This window comes from Thrips palmi, unplaced genomic scaffold (assembly GCF_012932325.1).
Source record: "Thrips palmi isolate BJ-2018 unplaced genomic scaffold, TpBJ-2018v1 HiC_scaffold_8, whole genome shotgun sequence".
Lineage (NCBI taxonomy): Eukaryota > Metazoa > Arthropoda > Insecta > Thysanoptera > Thripidae > Thrips > Thrips palmi.
The window spans coordinates 3,109,294-3,128,695 of NW_023144635.1; the positions used below are offsets into that span (position 1 = coordinate 3,109,294).

The window sequence follows — 19,402 nt, forward strand, 5'->3', positions numbered from 1 at the left end:
TGGGGCACCGCGGCACCGCGCTGGAGCCGCGCCCCACCACACCGGCACGCCGCGCCGGCCCACGGCCCTTACCCCACCTGGGGCCCCGCCGCACCCCGCCGCGCCCCACCCGCCCCACCTGTGCCGTGTGCATCCGCCAGCACCGGAGAACTACTTTGCCCATGCTGTGCCGCGCAGGTTAGACTCCTTGGCCATGCGAGATAGAACCGTAAAGGAGGCGATCTGATTGGAGGCAACGCTGCTAGCTTCCAATGAGCTAAGTTTAATGTATGGGCGATGATTGCATTGAGAGATATAAGTCTGGGGATGTTTGCGCCGGATTTACCCAGTTGTTTCTTCTGAAAGCCTTGACAGTCCCTCTCCTCAACTTTTACTCATTCATGTGATTGAACGCATCATATCTCTCGCTCTCGTCGCCAGCTTCTCACAGCGCTGCGAAGATGAACTGTGAGAATTCCCTGTGGTGATTGATGGAAATAAATGAGGCGAGAAACTTGTTTCCGCTGATACACCAATTTATTAACATGTATAAATACAAGTCATTTACAATTAAGTTACAAATCAATTTTATGTTAGTCTTTTGGACTTTATCATTATGGTTCACATAAAAAACGGGCAGTTGAGTTCACCACTGAAGAGTGTCAGACTTTTGCCAACTTCTCAAATGATCACTGGGAAATTTGACTGTTTCACTAGTATTTCTTTTGAATATTAACTTTAGAAGTTCTTGTTGATTGCAGATCAAAAGTTGATAATAAGATGATAAAAACAATGGGGATACTAAGACACATGCTGTAAAGTACACAAATTTTAAATGCATTCAACATAGCTCTTCTCATTAATTTAAAAGAACATAAAATGTTCATGAGACCTGCATGTTAATGCTGAAAGAGCGAGCTAAGTCGTTACACTTATATGTAAAAAAATAATAAGAATAAAGTGAGCTTGCTCTAATGTAAAAGTTATTAATTAAAACAAAATTTAATAAGTCATGCATGTGATGTAATATTTACAGATCAAGTTGACCTGCAAGTGTTTGTGTTTATCGACACTTTGATAGAATACAATGACTAGAGAATCCTGAATCTTCCATTCTGTTTCCCGTCTTAATGAAGACACTCCCTTTCTGTAAAGTTTCATTAGGGTGCACCACATTTACCCTACGACCAATCCAACAATAAATAAAGGGAGTGGTACAAGAGCACAATGTCAATATTTTTGGTACCATAGATTCATAAGCAGAAGTTTCCAACTAATGTTGCCATGCTCCATGCAAAAATAAAGGAACAAGAACCTTTCTAGACTGCTCAAATGTCAAGACTCATCAGGATATAAAAAAAATTCTCAACACAGAGCACATTTACTGGATAACCATATGAATTTACATATGGGTAATAAAGCTACAACTACATAAACAAAGGATTTAAACAAACTTTTACAGGAACAAAACTGATCAATATGTACATACAATGTACATTCTCTTTGTTACACCAATCATAATCAATTTACAACAATAGTACAACAAAATGTACAAATTTTAAAAAAGTAAAATAAAGGGGCAGTGTTGGTAGGGTTACTTCATGAGACACCTATCACATCATCTAGCTAAACAGATCTGAATTTACCGCGATATGAGATCTAGGAATTTTTGAAAGCTTAGCTTCCCAGAATTGACAAGATTGTGGCAGTATGTAAAGAACATATACATCAAAAACATCACATACTCATACACAATACACATAGAAAAGTTTAAGATTGGGGTAAATTACAACAAAAAAAGAGGTTGAAGCAATTTTAAGTGCTGACACTGTTTAAAATAACACTGACTCAAAATTTTTTCAATTTTTCTGGTCGGCAGGGATTAAGCAGTTGCCTTTGCCCAGACCTCAAAATATTTTCTTAAAAAGCACACAAGATTTATCATATATGATAAATAACAACAAAGACTTATAGAATACACTCAAATAAAGATTTCTGAAAATGAAGCATTTAACAAAGAACATTACTTCCCCTTTTGACAACACACATATTAAAACAGAACTATACAATATATTGTGCTTACAATACTTAAAATGGCATTTAAAACAAAACAAATGGCATTGTTTAAAATTAAAAGAGAAAATTATCACATTTTAGGTATTAACATGAAGATTGAAAATCTTCAACAATAATGAAACAGCTTCTCACACAGAGAACAATCTTCCAAGGTAACTCATACAATACATTGAGGAGACAATAACCATAAAGGGCTCATATGTTTTATGTACAATATATGCTTAAAATCTTTCAATCAACACCCACACAAAGAAGTGGGAGAACAGCTCAGTTACTTGAGTATGCTGTTTCCACAGGTGCATCAGTCAAAACCATTTAAAAATCCATATCTACTACAGGTGGTCAGGAGGAAATGTTGTCAAGAAGAAATGATTACACATATAATCAGTCAGGTATAACAGGTTGCAAAATTACTATAACAAACTTGATTCAATCAGTGGCCTAAATATTTGAGATTTTGGTCTCCACTGCATTGCTGTGCCCATTATAAGGGGGAGGTAATCGAACAATAAGTTGAGAGCCCACTGGCTTACCAAATGAGTTGAGCTGAGAGAGAGGTGGTGGTGGTATGTGAGATTGAAGGTTGTGAAGCGAATATTGGGGAGGAGGGTACCTCTGGTTGGCCAATTTGGTTGGCGTTTGGGATGACTGGTGATGCATGACTTGGTGGTGGAAAGGCGGTGTGGGAGGAGGCCCAATCCTTCCTGGACTTTGCAGTTGGTGGCTCAGGGAGGTCTCCGGGCGCGCTCGCAAGGGCGTCATACCAGGAGTAATACTTCCTAAGTCAGCATTGTTGGATAGCTGAGTGGACCCTGTCTTGTTGCTCGGCCCAGTGCTGGACTTGTGACTACCACTGCAACTACTGGTCCCACCTGCATTAAAAAAAAAAGACAAAAAGTAAAATACAACATCTTGTAGGTCTTATTTAAAGATGGAGTACATCTTCAGACATCTTCAGAAATCTTCAGATTGTCCATCAGCTGTACCTTGCATGCTTTCTGGGGCACCCCAACTGTCAGTGCTGAATCCACTCCCTGCCCACCATTGCCGCAGTCTGGAGTGAATTTCAGGGAAAGACGGTCTTCTTCCCGGGACCTCATGCCAGCATTCAATCATCAGGGCATAAAGGCGTGAAGGACAGTCTTCTGGACATGGCAACAGCTGTCGGCTTCGTATCATATCAATGACCTCTTGGTTGCTGTATCCATAGTAAGGCTGCAACAGGACTTTTGAATGAGCTAAGGGGAACAATATAATGTCACACACAACCAATGCAAAAACTAGACCATTGAGGACACTTGCCTGTAGACCAAAACTATATATTTCCCATAACACCACACCATAGCTCCATACATCTGATTCTGTGGTAAACTTTCCATACAGTATCGATTCTGGTGGCATCCAACGCACAGGTAGCAGTGATTTGGATTGGACTCTATAAAATAGAAATAGAAATTATTATTAATCTCTACTCTAGTTTAAACTATGTATGCCGAGTTTGTTTGATTTATTATTTCATTCACCTGTAGTAATCCGACGAATAAATGTCCCTTGAAAGGCCAAAATCTGATATTTTAACGGTGAGATTGTCTCCAACAAGGCAGTTTCGAGCAGCGAGATCACGATGAACATAATGATGACTGCACAAATATTCCATGCCTGGAAAAGAAAATCTCAACTAAGATACGAGAGCAAGCACATTATACAAAAATATATAATAGAAATTAAAATTTTATCAACATACCAGCAGCTATTTGCAATGCTATGTGATGGAATTCTGGCTGATCTAAAACATGGGAACTGCCATCATCACTGCATGCTGACACATCAGATCGGGGAGAGTGACAGATAAGGAACTCATGAAGATCTCCCTGAAGGACAAAAGAGGTAACAAGTCAAAATGGTGATGCCAAAAGCAAGACAATAATAATTAATTGATTAGATGGATTCTTTACCTGAGTCATGTATTCAAATAACATACACATAGGCTCTCCTTTCAGCACAACACCAAGTAGACACACAATATTTGGATGACGTAGATCTGACATCAATTCAACTTCTCGTCTGAAGTCCCCTTGAGTTTTAGCACTAGCATTTTCCTTCAGGGTCTTGATAGCAACCATCAGTTTGGCCTCATCAGGGTTGCCAGAAACTTCACCTTTGTAAACTTTGCCTGATAGGAAGAAAAAGAGAAAGAAAGTTAAATACAGGTAAAAATCCAGAATTACTAAATGATCAAAGACTAGGGTGAATAATGACCATTCATGCCCAGCAAACCACTTACCAAAGGCTCCTTCTCCCAAATCTTGCATGAATCGTATGTTATTTAGCTGGTACTCTCTGACTCTGAGGATATTTCCATTGCTAGGACGTTCACTCCTGTGGCTGACAATAGTACCATTGGCAGGAAGCAACGAGTTCATCTCCATCATTTGATTGGCACTGCTCAGTTTGTGAAGAGGAGAGGTGGCTGAGCGAGGCGGCTTCAAACCATTCATCTAGATGGAGTGGAGCAAAATTAACCATAAGTTTGAGAAATAAAGGAGATTTCATAACCCACCAAATGGCTTACCTTGCTCGCACTGCCAGGGAAGCGGCTCTGTGCTGCAATTCTTCGCCGACGGCAGCACCAATAAGTCACAATGCTGCAGGTAAGAAGCAGTAAGGCAGCTGCAGGAAATGCTATATAAAGCATAACATCTTCGGGAATCACTGTAACAAAGAGCACAATTGGTCCCATTATTATTTTTTCTTACAAGAAATACAGAAATCAAAGCTGTGTGCAATCTAAATGGATGGATTCAAAATCAATTTGTACCTGGTTTTGCTGATTCAGCTGAAGGGATGTTGAGAGACAGACAGCCTTCATCATCAGGTGAGCCTGTCATAGGTAGATCACTGCAGTCCTGCATAACTTGCTTTATCAGAGCATTTCGCTTAGCCAAAGCATATTCTAGTGGACAATATTCATTTTCAAGGCGGTCACAATCTCTACGACATATTCTGTGAGGTTTCAGAGTTGGTTTCACCACTTTATCATGGGGATCCTCTCTACACACTGGGAATGCTGAGTAACAAAGTGAGGGCTTGGCAAATTGCACACACTGGGGTGTAATATCACTGGGGGAAAACAAAAAGCAAACATTAAACACAAAATCAAAGTAATTGGATAGAGAACATAACAGAACTCGTAGATTAAGTTCTGCCATCTAACAAGGACACTTACGGGGAATGCTTGGCAACAGTCAAAGCTCGAGTGAGCATAGCTTCTATATGAGGTTGCTTCAGAGCCTGTGCTATATAGACAGATCTGTTTGCAAGGTACTCCCAACAAATCCTTCCTTGATATATCTGTAAATTTACCGAATATATTGTAAGCCAGGCACAAATTAAGAAAATTAACCAAATTGTCTTCAATGATTAGTGCTATACCTGACAAGTAGGTTCTGTAGAAGCACCATCAGGTAAAATAGTGTCAGATGAGTCTCCATAGCCACCGAGCCCAGACAGGGTGAACGTTTGATGAGGCATCCCACCACTCAGATCAATGTTTCCGAGTCCTCCAGGCATCCCAGGAATTCCTCCAGGCATCCCTGGAATTCCGCCAGGAAGTCCACCGGACATTCCACCAGGAAGTCCAGCGGACAGTCCACCAGGAAGTCCACGAGGCATGTGCCCGTCCATCTCTCCCATTGGACCCATGCCCATTGAGTCTATATGGTCACTGGTACCACTGCAACACACAAGGTAAACATGTCAGTATAACCCTTCTTGGTTGTGCTCAAGAAACTAAAACCAATACAGACTTGAAATTAACTTAGAAATCGTTCAAAAAACTCTATTTAAACAGTAATTTGATGAGAGCAGCCATAGATTCACAATGAAGGGACAGTGAAAATAATTAGTATGTTTATGGCACAGAGTTCTCAAATTTTGTTATTCCAGACATTAGGTTAGGGAAGAGTATTTATCTTCTAGCATGAGTGGGTAAACAAAGAAAAACATTTGAGGAGCTTATTACATACTTAGTTTCTATCTCTTCTGAAGTACTTTCATAATCATACTCTGCTGAATCGGTCAATGATATGTTTTGGGCACAAACTGAGCCCATAAGCAAATTTAAACATAGTAGCAAAGTACTTTTTAGCAGAACTTCGTTCATGGTTTTCACATATCAGAGACCACAGAGCATCGTAAGTCTAACCGCAGCACTCAAAAGCCAAACTTCAGTCAGAATATTGACAAACAAAGCGATAAATACAAAGCAGAAAACACAACTGTCTGACTCATGCGCGAAATATCGGGTCGCCGCCTTCTATGAAAGGGAAAGGGAGGGGCGGGGCTGGAAAAGGGGGGGAGGGAGGGGGCACGGCGGGCACGGCTGAAAACGCGCAAATGCAGTTCAAAATGAACTATCAGCCGCGGCGACTGAAACAACACTTAAAATCTTGTTGGGACAATCTTGTGATAAAGAAGGCGACGCTGTTTTCGCTCCGCCGGCGAGCTTAGTGTCGTGAGCTCGCAGTGTGGTGAGGTTGGCAGCGAGGAGAGTGAAGGGGTGGGGGAATGGACACCAGCGCGCTCTAGCGGTTGGCGCCGCAATCCAGAGGATTCAAAGGCGGCCGCGGAACCGTCGCGCCACCATCCAGGGTCCAGGACTCCGGGGCGAACAGGAGAAAAGATGAAACCATTCCCTCCGAGACTTACCCGAAGCCTCCGTGCGAATTGGCGAACACTGGCGGGAAGTGCGGGATGTCGGCCGGGGCGTTCATCACACCTGCGGGTCAAAGTAAAGGCCGTCACGCACGCGCCTCACAGAACACAGCACTGGTGGACTCACGCGGTACTCACCCCACTTGGGCACCTTGACCAGCAGGATGGCGGTGGAGTCGACCGTCTTGACGCCGTTGGAAGCCTCGCACTTGTAGTAGCCGCTGTCGTGCACCTCCAGCATCGAGATCCTGAGCCGCGAGCCCATGCTGGTCCCGCGGTTCCCCTGCAGCAGCCAGGCGGTTGTAAGCAAATCAACCCCCAAAACAAGCACAGAAGGCCATCGCCAAGGCCACACTTACCTCCACGTGGTAGCGCCGCGTGACGAGCCGGTTGCGCTCCTCCTCGACGGGGGCGTCGTTCTTGTACCAGCGCACCTTGCGGGGCGGGGGGTCACCGGCCACCTCGCAGCGCAGGCGCACCGACCCGCCCGTCTCCTTGGTCACGTTCACCAGGTGCCGCGTCACCTCGAGCCAGGCCGGCGCCGCCGCCCCCGGGGCCCCCGGGGCCGGCTCCAGCGCGTTGCCGCCGGCGCCGTGCGACGCCGGCACCCCAGCTGCCGAGGGCGCCGACGGCGTCCTGGTCTGCGGCGTGGTGCCCGTGCCGCCGGGGCTGGGGGCCAGCGCGCCGCCCCCAGCGGACTCGGAGTCGGACCTGCGAGTCGCAAAAAAGCAACATTCAGCGAAAGAGACAAAGTGGCAAGAGGCGGCGGCCGGAGGGCCTCCACGTGAACCCCTGTGCCACGCCCTGCCGGCAAAATGGCGCGTTTCGATTACAAGTTGGGAGGCGGCTTTGGGGTAATGACGGAAGAGACAAGCCTTGGCGTGCCTTGGCGTGCCGGGGAGGAAGTCAGAAAAAAGGCGGCGACGCAGGGGGAGGCGGGTCGGCGCACTACACCCCTGGTCCCACCCCTGGTCCCGCCCCTGGCTTCGGCTTCGGCCCCAGAAATTGAAAGGCGCAAGGCGCAAGGCGCCGCGGGGCATGCCACGCCGAGCGGTGTCACAGCTACAGCAACAACGCGAGCGCGGCGTGGCCAAGGCGAGGCCGTGGCGGGGCCAAGGCGGGGCCGGCCCCACTTTCCGTAAGTCCGTGGGAGGATCCCTGGGGGCGCGGAGGGCGCGGCAGCGCGGCCCGGCCTATCCCGGCCTAGTCCGGCCCGGGGGAGTTTGCGATGGAGGTAGCTGCACGCTTACGGGGCGGCCGCGGCCGATCGGGGCGGGGATTCGCTCAAATCTCGGCCCGCCTCGCCCCGGGCGCGGGGCCGCCAGGGCCTCTAAGGCCACTGCAGCTTGTTGTTTCGCGGCCTTTTTTTTCGGCCGAGGAATTGGGGCGGCAAAAGGGCATTTCCTTTTTTTTTTTGCAGAGTCGCCGGCAGCGAGGGTGGTGCTGCTAACATCTGTCACATCATGATGGATCTACGCCGCGCTGCAACCAAATGAACCACCCCCACCCGACACCGCGCCACCCCCACCCTTCGATGCCCGCTCTCTAATTTAACCCCCCACCCCCTCCTCCCCCGCCCGCCCCGCACTTCATTTCGCTACAATACCGCATCCCGAACAAACAGGTGTGGGGCCTCACGTGTTGGTGGTGTCGTCGTAGGCGTCGGGGTAGTCGTCGGTGGCGTAGTCCTCCACGGGGGGCGCGGCCTCGAGGTGCGGCGGCCCCGCACTGCCCGCCAGGCCCGGCACGGAGCGGCTCACGTCGGCCCAGCCTGCAAACAGAAAACAGAACCAAACACTCGACGTTAGTTGCCGGTACTTCTGGTCGCTTCGGCTCAAGAAATTTGCGCTCCGCGGAAAGGGGGATCCTCACGGCCCGCCTCCGGAAGGGGGTGGGGGTGGGGCGCGGGGTGGGGCAGGGCGCGCTCACTCGGCGCCAGTCTCCCGAAATATGATTTGGATTTCACGATATGCCAATTCCTTCTTTATTTTCTCCCCGGGCGGCCCTGGATTGCCAGGATGCAGGCCTCCTGATCGACGCCGCCGAGGCGTGGCGGCGTGGCGGGCGGGGCAGAGAGAGGCACTAGAGGCAGGCGCCCCGCATCATCGCGCCCGAGTGGCGCCGTGGCGCGGAGCAGACGCCCCATCGGCGTAGGAATGGGAATGGCCTCCTGGCGCGCAGGGCCGCTGCAGCCGCGCCGTCAGGACTCACTCTCCAGGCCCCGCCAACCCCATCCACGTCGTGCACTTGCACTGCGAGCGGAGCGCGCGGAGCGGCGAGGGGGAAGCCCAGAGAAAACATATTCCACGCGTCGGGACGCACCCGAGACGCTCCAGCTCCAGCGGGCCGTCGGCCGGGCCGTCGGACCGAAATCAGAATAATTGCAACTCCCTTCCAGCCGCGTGCGCTTCGATTGCAATGTCCACAACAACAACTCCAGTCCCCTCGCCGCCCCGTCGCCCTCTGCCGCACTTGGCCCTTTTCATCGCAAACCTCTCGAGACGCGCGGTGCGGCGCGGCGCGGCGTGGCAGCACTCGCATCGCGTCAGCCCAACGCGTCGCGCGTCGCGTCGAGGACTTGATAATCGAGTGAGTGGGCAGGGCATCGAGGGGCTGCAGACCGATTCCGAGAGTCCATTTCGTCGCTCTGTCTCTCTCGCACTCATGGGGCGTCCCGTATAGGTGCGAGAGAGACAGAGAGATGAAAACGACTCTCGCGGGAGGGACGTCCACACGTGTCGGCGGCGCGGGCGCGGACGAAGGCGGGCAGGTGCGTCGGAGCACCACCGCGACGACGCCCGGCTCGTCGCCCTGCCGCCAACGCCGCCGCCATGGCTTCCACAGCTGGCCGCCACCCTTCACCACCACACTGGTTGTCTTATTGCCGCAACGAAAAGTTGATGGCGCAATATGCAGCCAGCTCCCTGTCCGTCGTCGCCGTCGCGGCCGAGGCCCGGATGGACGCGCGTGGCTGTCGGAAGGGTTGCCTACGCGCCGTTCGGCGGCGGCCCGGCGGCCCGGCGGCCCCGGGGGACGACGTCGAGGAGGCTCATCGCGAACGGCACCTACGAAAAGCGCCCCGTCCCGTGAGTGCGAGAGAGACAGCGACGAAACGACACTTGCGGCGGGGCGGGGCCGCTGTCGTTAAAATATTAATAAAGCCACTGGCGGCATAGGCGCCGCGCCGCACCTCGGGGAGTTGAAACACATCCTGCACTTCGTCATCGCGCTGAGCACCGCGGCCAACGAGGTGGCCGACGCGGCCGACGGCAGTGCGGTGGCGGTGACGGCCGCGGATCGCCTTCCGGAAATCGAGACGGGCGTGACGGCGTGACGGCGCGCGTTTAGAGATGATTTCGGCGCTGAAAAACGGCCGGGGATCCTCCTAGCGGCGCCGCGAAGCGACGACACGACACGACGCGACGCGACGCGAAGCGAAGCGCACCGCCGGGCGCCGAGGTATGATCCATCAGCTCGCCGATCAGCCGGCGATCGGCCGTCGCCCCGCGCCCGGCGCGCTGCGAGTGATTACCTCCCACTAATCTGTCAACGTCCGCGCGCAGCCCGGCCGCCCGTCCGAAGCCAAGCGCTCCGGTTACCACGCCAAAAAAAGGGGAAAAATAAAACTAAAACAAAAGGGGAAAAAGACAACGAAAGCGAAGCACCGGTGTCGTCTGCAGAATGTTGCGCGGTCCTGGCACTGCCCCTCCCCTCGCCCTTTCCCTGACAGCGCCTTGTCTTTCCAGTCCGCCGAGCAGACACCCGTTCGGGACGCGATATGCGCTTGCTTTCCACGGCCCCAACGGGCCCCACGCATCCCGTCATCCAGCGAGGCGGGCGGTGTCGGCATCCACCAATATGAACCGACCGACTCATGGAGAGCGGGGGGTGCTGCACGAGGTGCTGCAGCTGCACTGCAAGGTGCAAAGGCACTGCAAGGCCGTCGTCGGCACCCCAGCCCCAGCACGGCTCGCGTTTCACTTGTTGGCTGCACTTGGGTTTCCCTCTGACGAGGTCAAACAAAAAAACACCCACCAAAAAAAAATTAGAGCAAACGTAAAAATAAAATGACATAACGGTCGCCAATATGTGTGGCGTTGCTGTTGTCCTTGTTTGTTCCGCACGTTTGGAGCGTGCTGGGCGGTGCTGGGCTTTGTTTCCCTTGTTTCCCCGCGTGATCGAGTCATGGAGTTGGCCCGGCCACGGTGCCCCATCCATATTTCGCCTCCTTATTCGGCCCGATACGCCATTTGCATTAATTCCGATTCCCGCTCCTGGCCCCCTCCCCCCCTCTCACTCTCCCTCTCGCGGAGCGCTCCACCCCGCCGCCCCGCCTCGCCCCGCCCCGCCCCCTCGTATCGCGCTTCATACTCTGCCGCCTATTTCTATTCATTCACAGACACGGCCGTCGGCACGCCGTGGGCACGCCGTGGGCACGCCGTGGGCAGGCTGAGTGACAGCGCCGTGCTTATCTCGCCCCGTCGCTCGCGGAACCGGCACCGAGACATTGTTATATTTCCAGAAATCGCGAAGGGCGAGGCGGCGAGGCGGCGGCTGCAGACTCATTCCCAGAGTCGTTTCCGTCGCTCTGCTTCACTCGCACTCTTGGGGCGTCCAGTGTAGGCGCGAGAGAGACAGAGCGACGACAGCGACTCTCGGAATCCGTCTGCTGCGCCCGGGACGCGCTTCCCGCGGCGGTGTCACCGTGCCTGGCGGTTCCGCGCCTAGGCCAATTACAGGCCCTGATTAGCCCCGGGATCTCGATTGGGTCGCCGGGTCGGCGAGCTTGGCGCTGATGGGATGCGAGGCGGGCGGGGCGGGCGGGGCGAGGCGCGGCGGGCCTTCCTCGACGCGATGCCGCTTCGACGCGGTGCTCGGCAAACGCCGGGCAGGGCGGCAAACCCGCGCAGCACGCCAATTCCCGTTTACGGCACGACGACGGCAGCGGCCTCGGGAACAACACAAAGCCGCCGCGGCGGGGCGGGGCGGGGCGGGGCGGCGCGGGGCCAGGTGTGAAATGGGAATCATCTCCATGGCAAAGGAGGCCCGGTTCATCCACCCCGCCGCCGCGTTCAATAAGCGCGGGAACAATGGTGGCGCTAATGAACGTGTCGCACCGCTGCCAGTGTGGTGGCGCCGCGCCGCCGCGCCGCCCCCTCGTCCACGCCGTCCGCGCCGTCGCCGTCCTCGCGGTCCGCTGGCCGCTTTCAGGCCTCCAGGTGCGCGATGCCCAGCATGTCCAGCGCCAAGAGCGAGGCCCGCAAAGCGCCCAGCCGGGCCGCGGGCCGCCGCCGGGCCCCTCCCTTAACACGACGCCAACCCCACTTTCCAATAACCCTACCCTACCGGCACACCGTGCCGCGCACCGCGCCGCGCGGCACAGTGGCGCGCTTAAACTGATACACAATGAGTTGTGCACGCTCCAGTGCCTCTGAGTGGAACCGCGCCCCTGCCAACCACCCCCACCCCTCTCCCCCTCCCCTCCCCCGCGACAGGGACGCACGGCGCACGCCATTATAATCAAGTCATTTTCGTGCGCCACCCGCGCCGCGACACTTAAAAAATAAAGCCCCTGGCCATTTTTCTGCCCGGGGGTATCATTTTAAATTCGCGCGCTTGCCGGCTTTGGAGACGACAATGACGAGATCGCCGTGGACCATCCTATCACCACGCCACCGTCGTCGTCCAGCAGGGAGAGGTCATGAGGACGGCGTTCAAAGCTCGCGGGACTCGAAGCGCGAAAGCCTGGCGAAAGCTTCGCGAAAGCCCGGCACAACAACGCCGCCCCGGCCCGGCCCGCGTCTTTGTGTGAAATAATCCACCCTGATAAATATGTACATAGATTAGGCCGCGTGCCACCCCTGCCCCTTGCCCGGCTCCAGCCCGGCTCCAGCCCGGCTCCAGCCCGGCCGAACCCGGCGTCGTCCAGGCCTCCAGGCCTTCCAGGCCCGAGCCGGATCATGCCTGTGACAAAACGGGGCTTACCATCAGCGGGCGACCGCCGTGCATTAATGAACGCCCCTGTCCGCGTGGACGGCGCTGACGGACGGACCCCGTGCGCCCCGCGCACTCACCGCACACCGCGCCGAACACAATGCTTTGGGTAGTGCCGATTGCCGATACCCGGTCACGCAGTGTCGTGTGTCCTCCCCCGAAAACAACAACAACAACTTGTTTTATTCACTTGCTTTCCATTTCCTGCCGACGGATGCCGTGAAAGGGAATCGCCACGCGGGCCCGCCAGACTGATTCCGAGAGTCGTTGTCGTCGCTCTGTCCCTCTCGCACTCGCGGGGCGTCCGTATGGGTGCGAGAGAGACAGAGCGACGGAAAAGACTCCCAGTCTGCAGTGTGCACTTTGAAAGAAAAGCTCTTTCCGGGGGACTGTGTTAGCGCGGGCGGCACACTGGGAGCGGGGCGGGGCGGGGCGGGCAAAAGGGGCTAATTCGGCTGCACATTCCCGACTTACGACTCCGTCCTTCTTACAGAATGCTGACGACGCAAGCGGCTAACCCGGGACTTTCTTGTCTTTTTTCTTGTCGCCGTTTGTGGACGGGGCGGACGTGGCGGCACTTTAGGGGCAAACGGCGAGCGGCTGCCCTCGCCCGGCCCAACTAGGCAAACGGCAGCAGCACACCCCTCCGCCAAAGTTTGGCCGCCACCGCCGTCATGCACTAGCACACTGATTCCGAGAGGCGTTTTCGTCGCTCTGTCTCTCTCGCACCCACGGGACGCCCCGTGAGTGCGAGAGAGACAGAGAGCGACGAAGACGACTCGCGGAATCAGTGAACCAGAGCCGACCAGGGACGACTTGGACACGGCGACGAGGCCCCGACTTCATTTCGACCGCCTCACACACACACACACACACACACACAGAGCAGCGAGCCACTGAAAGGAGCGACGGAAATCAGCACCGATTTCTATCTGTGTGCCTGCCGACGCCTGGTGCACTGTGTGTGTGTTGTTGCATTGCAGTGCGAAATCGCAACGAGGGCAGTAAAGCAGTAAAAGGGGAAGTTTGAGACGGCGCGGTGCGAGCCGAGCACAGAGCACCGAGCACCGAGCCCGGCCGGGACACGCGGGGACGGGCGTCGCAGTGTCGCAGTCGCAACGCGAGGGCCAACGCGACGACGCGCTCTCTGCAAGTGGGCGCACATAAAACCATGAGCATAAACAGCCCCAATGAAATGATGCTTCTTATACGGCCAGCGATTGTGACTCACCATCACCCCCGCAACAGCGGCAGCCGGAACCACGGACGGACAGACAGACAGACAGACAGACAGACAGACAGACAGGCAGACAGACTGACAGACAGACAGACAGACAGGGACGTGAAAGCCGCCGACGTTTCATCAGATTTGCCGCATTTTTTCCAATTTGGTCCGCGCGGCGCGGCGCTAGGCTGTTGTAGGCAGCGCGCCCATTGCCGCGCCCTCCCCTGTGTCGCGTGTGATGGCCGCGGGGACGGGGCGGGCGGGGCGGAGGTCAGGGGTGGAGGTTAGGGGAGGGGCAGGGGGATGAGCGCGATGATTCAGCAGAGCGGAGTCCAGTGCCTTAGGAGTGGACAGGGCGCGCGGCACGCCGCGTGGGGTGGCCGCCTAGATACAGCATGTCGCAGGATACCCGCCCCGCCCCGCCCCGCGCTGGATGCACCATATTGGACAACAACATTACACGGCCTGACGTTGACGAGCTGGCGGACTGTGAAGGTTCATTCCGAACGGTGCCCTGGTCGCGCTGTCTCTCTCGCACTCACGGGGCGTCCCGCGGTGCAGAGAGAGACGGGACGACAGGGTCCTGTTCCGAACCGCGGGGTGGCCGTGCTCATTCCGCCGTCTAGCCCAGCAGCAGGCGGAGCGAGAGAGATGGTGGTGGTGAGATATGCAGCAGAGCCGAGCGCCGCGGACGCATTCAAACATTCAAATTTTGGCGGCCGCACCGCTTCATCGCCTCGCCACTGTAAGTACCGCCACTCGGCGACGAGGAGGACAACGTCGGTCCACCGCTGTGCGCGGCTGTGCGCGGGGAAGGGTTTTAGAGGAGGATCTACGCGATTAAACACTCAAGTTGCCAAACACAGAGGCGGCGCATCGCATGCACGTCCACGGCCCCGACACCCCTGCACACACACACACACACACACACACACACACACACACACACACACACACACACACACACATACACACAAACGCGCACACACCCACACACACACGCACACTCGGACGTGCACCTAATCCGCCGCGGCTGCCGATAGCAAAATATGCAATTGTCCGCACGCGCTACCGCCACGCCGTCTGTCCGTCCGTCCGTCTGTCCGTCCGTCCGCACGCACGACGCGCTCCGCCTGCTGTTCGTGCTCCCATCAGAGGCACGCCGCCACGCCGCGCGCGACAGACGACAAAAAAGGACAAAAAGGACGACAAAACGGGACGGGCGAAGCGAAAATTATTGAGATTAATATCGGTTCGCGCGCGTCGAGCGCGCGCGTGGCGTGTGGCCTCAAAAATGCAGCCACCTGGGGTACATGCGGGATAAACCTCCGGCAGCAGACGGATTCCGAGAGTCGTTTCCGTCGCTCCGTCTCTCTCGCACTCATGGGGCGTCCTGTATAGGTGAGAGAGAGACAGAGCGACGAAAAGGGCTCTCGGAGTCAGTCTGCAGGGGGCAGGGCGGTGACTCGGCGGTCCTCCCTCCGCGTCCGCTCTTTCTCCCTCTTCCGTGGGCAGGCTCAGCGGGCTCGCGGATGGCGGATGACACGAAATTAATTTCGCTTCGACGTCACGCCGTCACGCCGTCACGCCGTCACGGCCGACACGGTGACACCCTGGCGGCGTGACGGGACATGACACTCCGGCAGGCCGCGTCCCACTGTCCGACTCGGCGGCCTTTATTCCCATGCGGGTCCTGCTGCAGAGCAACAACAACAAAGCCCTCGACGACAACAACAACAATAACGGGAAAAACATTAATTAAAACTCAATCAGAGACGTAGAAAGGATTCAATTAGACGCGGCGGGCTGGGTGCGCGGAGTGCGCGCGGCGCGGTCACTGCGGGGCGTGTGACAAAGACAAGACGATGGGCTGGGTGGCCCTTCGGTCCTCCTTCGTCTTCTTTCTCTCTCTTCCGCGACATTAGCCGCGCACCTCGCCGCCAATCGCGGCGTTAGCGCCAAGCCGGCCGAAGAGGGGATTTTGTTGGAACAGGATAATTGAACACAGCATCAGCATCGTCGCCTCGTCGCCGGGCGGCAGGTGGGGGAGCGCGGCGGGGCGCGGCGGGGCGCGGCGCGTCATAATTGATTTTCGACTTGAATGCGTCGCATCGGCCCAAAGCCCAAAGGCCGGCAGAGGCGCAAAGGAAGGCACTAGGCAGCCCCTCGGCGACAAAGGGCCAAGCGAATCACCAAGAAAAGGAAAGAGGAAAAGGAAAAAGAAAAAGACGTGGCGGATCCGAACTACGGACTCGACACGCGACACGCGAAAAATCAGGAAAGCAGGACGGAAACAGAAACTGCGTCCAGCGGCACGTACCGTACCGTGCTGCTGTGCTCGCCGATGGGGTGGCGGTTCCTGCGAGTGCGAGGGAGAGAGAGAGAGGGCGGCACGCGCCGCCACGCCCCGCCACCCAGCGCGAAGAGCAGAGCGGAGCAGAGCGAAGCGCTTTGGCGCGCGACGGCGTGTCTCGTTGTCGACGCCAAACGCCGCCACGCGACGCCCACGCGACGCCACGCGGCGCCGGGCGGACGCCACGGACTCCCCTATTATCTTTGCGTCCTCGCAATCAGGAATCAGGAACCCCAGGACCCCGGGCGGGGCGACGTCGCGATGACCCTCTTCTCGTCCTGCTCGAGCTTCTTCGTCGAGCTCCGACTTCACACATTCGCCGGGGCCGCCAGCCTCCTGCTCCTCGACGGCCACTTTCACTCTCTCCGGGTCGTGAGCAAGGTGGTGGATGCGCGCCATGTGGTGGCCCCGGACACACGTGACACCGCGCGCATCCTTATGGCCGCTAAAATTTTACTGCCCCCGCCTCCCCCCGCGCTTGTCATTGCTGTCAAAGCATGTGACACATCGCCCCGCCGCCCCCGCTACCCCGCCGCCACGACCACGACGCCGTGGCCCCGGTCTCATCTTACCGCAAACAAGCAGGCGGAGGAGGGCCTCGCCCGTGCGGGACGGCCGCGGCAAAAACTGATTCCAGCCAAATGTGTAAATAATACGACGCGATAAAGGGCCGGGCAGCGCACGGCACGGCCGGCACGGCACGGCACGGCACGGCACGGCACGGCACGGCGCCGCAGCCTTCCCTCTGTGCAAAGAGACCCCACGGCTCCACCCCCACCCCCACCCCACAGCCTCATTCCTACATCGCGCCTTCTCAATGTGTCAATCAAAATGTCTTTATGTTGGTTGGCACTGAAAGGGGGTGGTGGCGGATAGGGGTGTGTCTGCGAGTGTGTTGTGTGTGTGTGTGCGCGTGTGCGAGGGGAGGGTGGTAGGGGTGCTTCTGTGTGCGACCGAGCAGGCGGTGGGGCAGCCGAAGGGGAACCGCACAAACTAGTGGAGCCCGATCCGAACGGCCGGAATGAATCCCGTGGAGGGATGGAGGAGGATGAAGCACTTTTCATTTGGAAAGGCAAACGGAGCCAGCCGCCAGCGAGCTCGCACCTCCACGACGACGAGGGTGGGGACGGCGAGGACGAGTGCGCGGCGCGTCTCCGGGGAGGCCATGATGCACGTGATGGCGGTAGTGGCGGCGGCGCAAGAAGAGACAACATGCAAATGGGGTGCGTTGCCGCCGACGCCAAGTTTCGGCCGAAAACTTGTCAGCGCCGTCACGGAGGCCACAGCCGTCGTCACAGAGGCCACAGCCGCGATGCCGAGCGATGAGACGCGCCAAGCCCTCTCGACGCAAACGCAATAAACTGACGGGCCGCGTCACGCCGTCTCGCTTGATATTAAAGAAAAGAAAGCAGCGAAATAACGTTTCCAGTGAATAAGCGGCTGGCTGCTCCAACCGCTGCTCCAAAGCAGGGCAAGCAGGGCAGGATGATGGAGCGGAGCGCGGAGGGCCACCCCGCGAGGCCGCCGTGAGACTGCGAGACAGACGCAGAGAAAGCCCGCGGACTGATTCAGAGAGTGGCCGTTTTCGACACTCTCTCTGTAGCACCTATAGGGGACGCCCCCGTGAGTGCGAGAGAGACAGAGCGAGGATAGCCGGCCGATATGGCCCGGATCGGTCCAGACACGCCGTGCACCGGGAGCGCAGAATGAGCCGCCCAGAAGGAGAGACGAGGGTTTAATGGGATTTTCGCCACATCTGCCCGCGCGCCGCGCCAGACCGCGTGTGTGACTGTGTGGGTGTGTGCGTGCGTGTATCTGCGCGTCGTTTTTCGCAGGTAAATCTGGCGGCGCGGCGCCCCCGCCTCGCCGGGCCGCCCCTACACCGGATGGGGTTGCGGCGTTGCGGCGCGCAGATAGCGCTGAGTGATGGTACCCGTATCCTCCCCGCCCCGGCGGGCCTGAGCGTGCCTACCTCTCAGGCGGCGCGGCGACGGCGACGACGCAACGCAGGGAGGAGGCCAGGTGGAATGCAACAACCCTCCCCGTCGTACGCCCTCCCGGCGCACGGCCAGGCCCGCCGCCTTGCGTGGCGCAGTGCTCCGTCACCACCGGGGCGCGCCCCAGACACAGTAAATACCCGCCCGCCCCGCCCCGCCCCGGCGAGGCGTGCAAGGCGCCTGCTCCCCCGCCCCGCCCCCGTCCATCTCCGTTCTAAACATTTACTAGGCCATTTTTCCCCCACGCGGGCAGAAACTTTGCAGCGCATCCAAAGTTCCCCGGCTCGGCTCGGCACATATTTCCACACTTGCGGCCCCTTTCTCTCCCTTTCTCTCCCTTTCTCCCCCGCCTGGAAGGCCTGGAGGGACGAGGCCCCCACGGCCGGCCCCCGGGGCCAAACGTGATTCGGTCGGCATTATCATTTTTTATGAGTTTCGCCCGATTTATTTCACCCAACATTAGGCAGCCCCTGCACCTGGCCGTCGACGCGCCGTCGTCCCCGTCGGTCTCCGTCGCGTTAAAGGCGCTTAAATTATTGACACTTTTTTCCCGGCGCACATCGCGTCGTCGCATCGCGTGGTGGGGCGCGGCGCGGAGGGACTTTCCAAGCGGTGCTCAATGAAACAGGCAAATCCGAACGCCGCCCTGCCCCGCCCCGCCCCCGATGGGGCCAAGTCGCAAGTCGGAAGGGCTTTGCCAAAGAAGGGCTTTGCCGCGCCGAGTTCGTGTTTCGGGGAACAAATAGTGGAATGAAAAGCAAACATCCTCGGCATCATCTTTCCGGACTTTTTCGGCTCCTTTTTTGCACTCCCTTCTGAAGAAGAAGAGAGAGACGACGACGACTAGGAGCGAAACAGCCTCGCAATTAGGATTCAATTATCCGGAAAGCACGCCGCCGCCAGCGAGGAAGAGGAAGGGCTGCAAAAACTCGGTCAGGCTTCCTCGCTCTGTCCCTCTCGCACCCCTACGGGACTCCTACGGGACGCACCGCCCCGCGGGAGTGCGAGAGGGACGGCGCCACGCGGGACTTCCCGGCCGGGCTGGGCCGAGCTGGGCCGGGCCGC

At 56.5% G+C, this 19,402-nt stretch overlaps 1 protein-coding gene across 1 annotated transcript; it reads right to left on the reverse strand.

Moving 5' to 3' along the window:
* Positions 1-493: 493 nt before the first annotated feature.
* LOC117653039 (inactive tyrosine-protein kinase transmembrane receptor ROR1-like) lies at positions 494-16,739 on the reverse strand. The gene is made up of 16 exons (XM_034398379.1): positions 16,607-16,739; positions 8,407-8,539; positions 7,128-7,479; positions 6,907-7,051; positions 6,763-6,832; positions 5,488-5,788; positions 5,282-5,406; positions 4,874-5,175; positions 4,628-4,767; positions 4,340-4,553; positions 4,011-4,228; positions 3,800-3,926; positions 3,579-3,714; positions 3,358-3,490; positions 3,042-3,270; positions 494-2,927 (listed from the first exon to the last, which is right to left on the reverse strand). The coding sequence occupies exons 1-16, from the start codon at positions 16,737-16,739 to the stop codon at positions 2,497-2,499; spliced, it is 3,189 nt and encodes a 1,062-aa protein (XP_034254270.1). The 3' UTR covers positions 494-2,496.
* Positions 16,740-19,402: the final 2,663 nt, after the last annotated feature.

Coding starts and splice junctions, on each gene's coding strand:
- LOC117653039 (XM_034398379.1), bottom strand. CDS start 16,739: ATGGCGCGCATCCACCACCTTGCTCACGACCCGGAGAGAGTGAAAGTG. Junction 4,554..4,627: donor TCCCTGGCAGTGCGAGCAAG/GTAAGCCATTTG, acceptor CACTCCATCTAG/ATGAATGGTTTGAAGCCGCC. Junction 3,271..3,357: donor TATATAGTTTTGGTCTACAG/GCAAGTGTCCTC, acceptor GTCCTGTTGCAG/CCTTACTATGGATACAGCAA.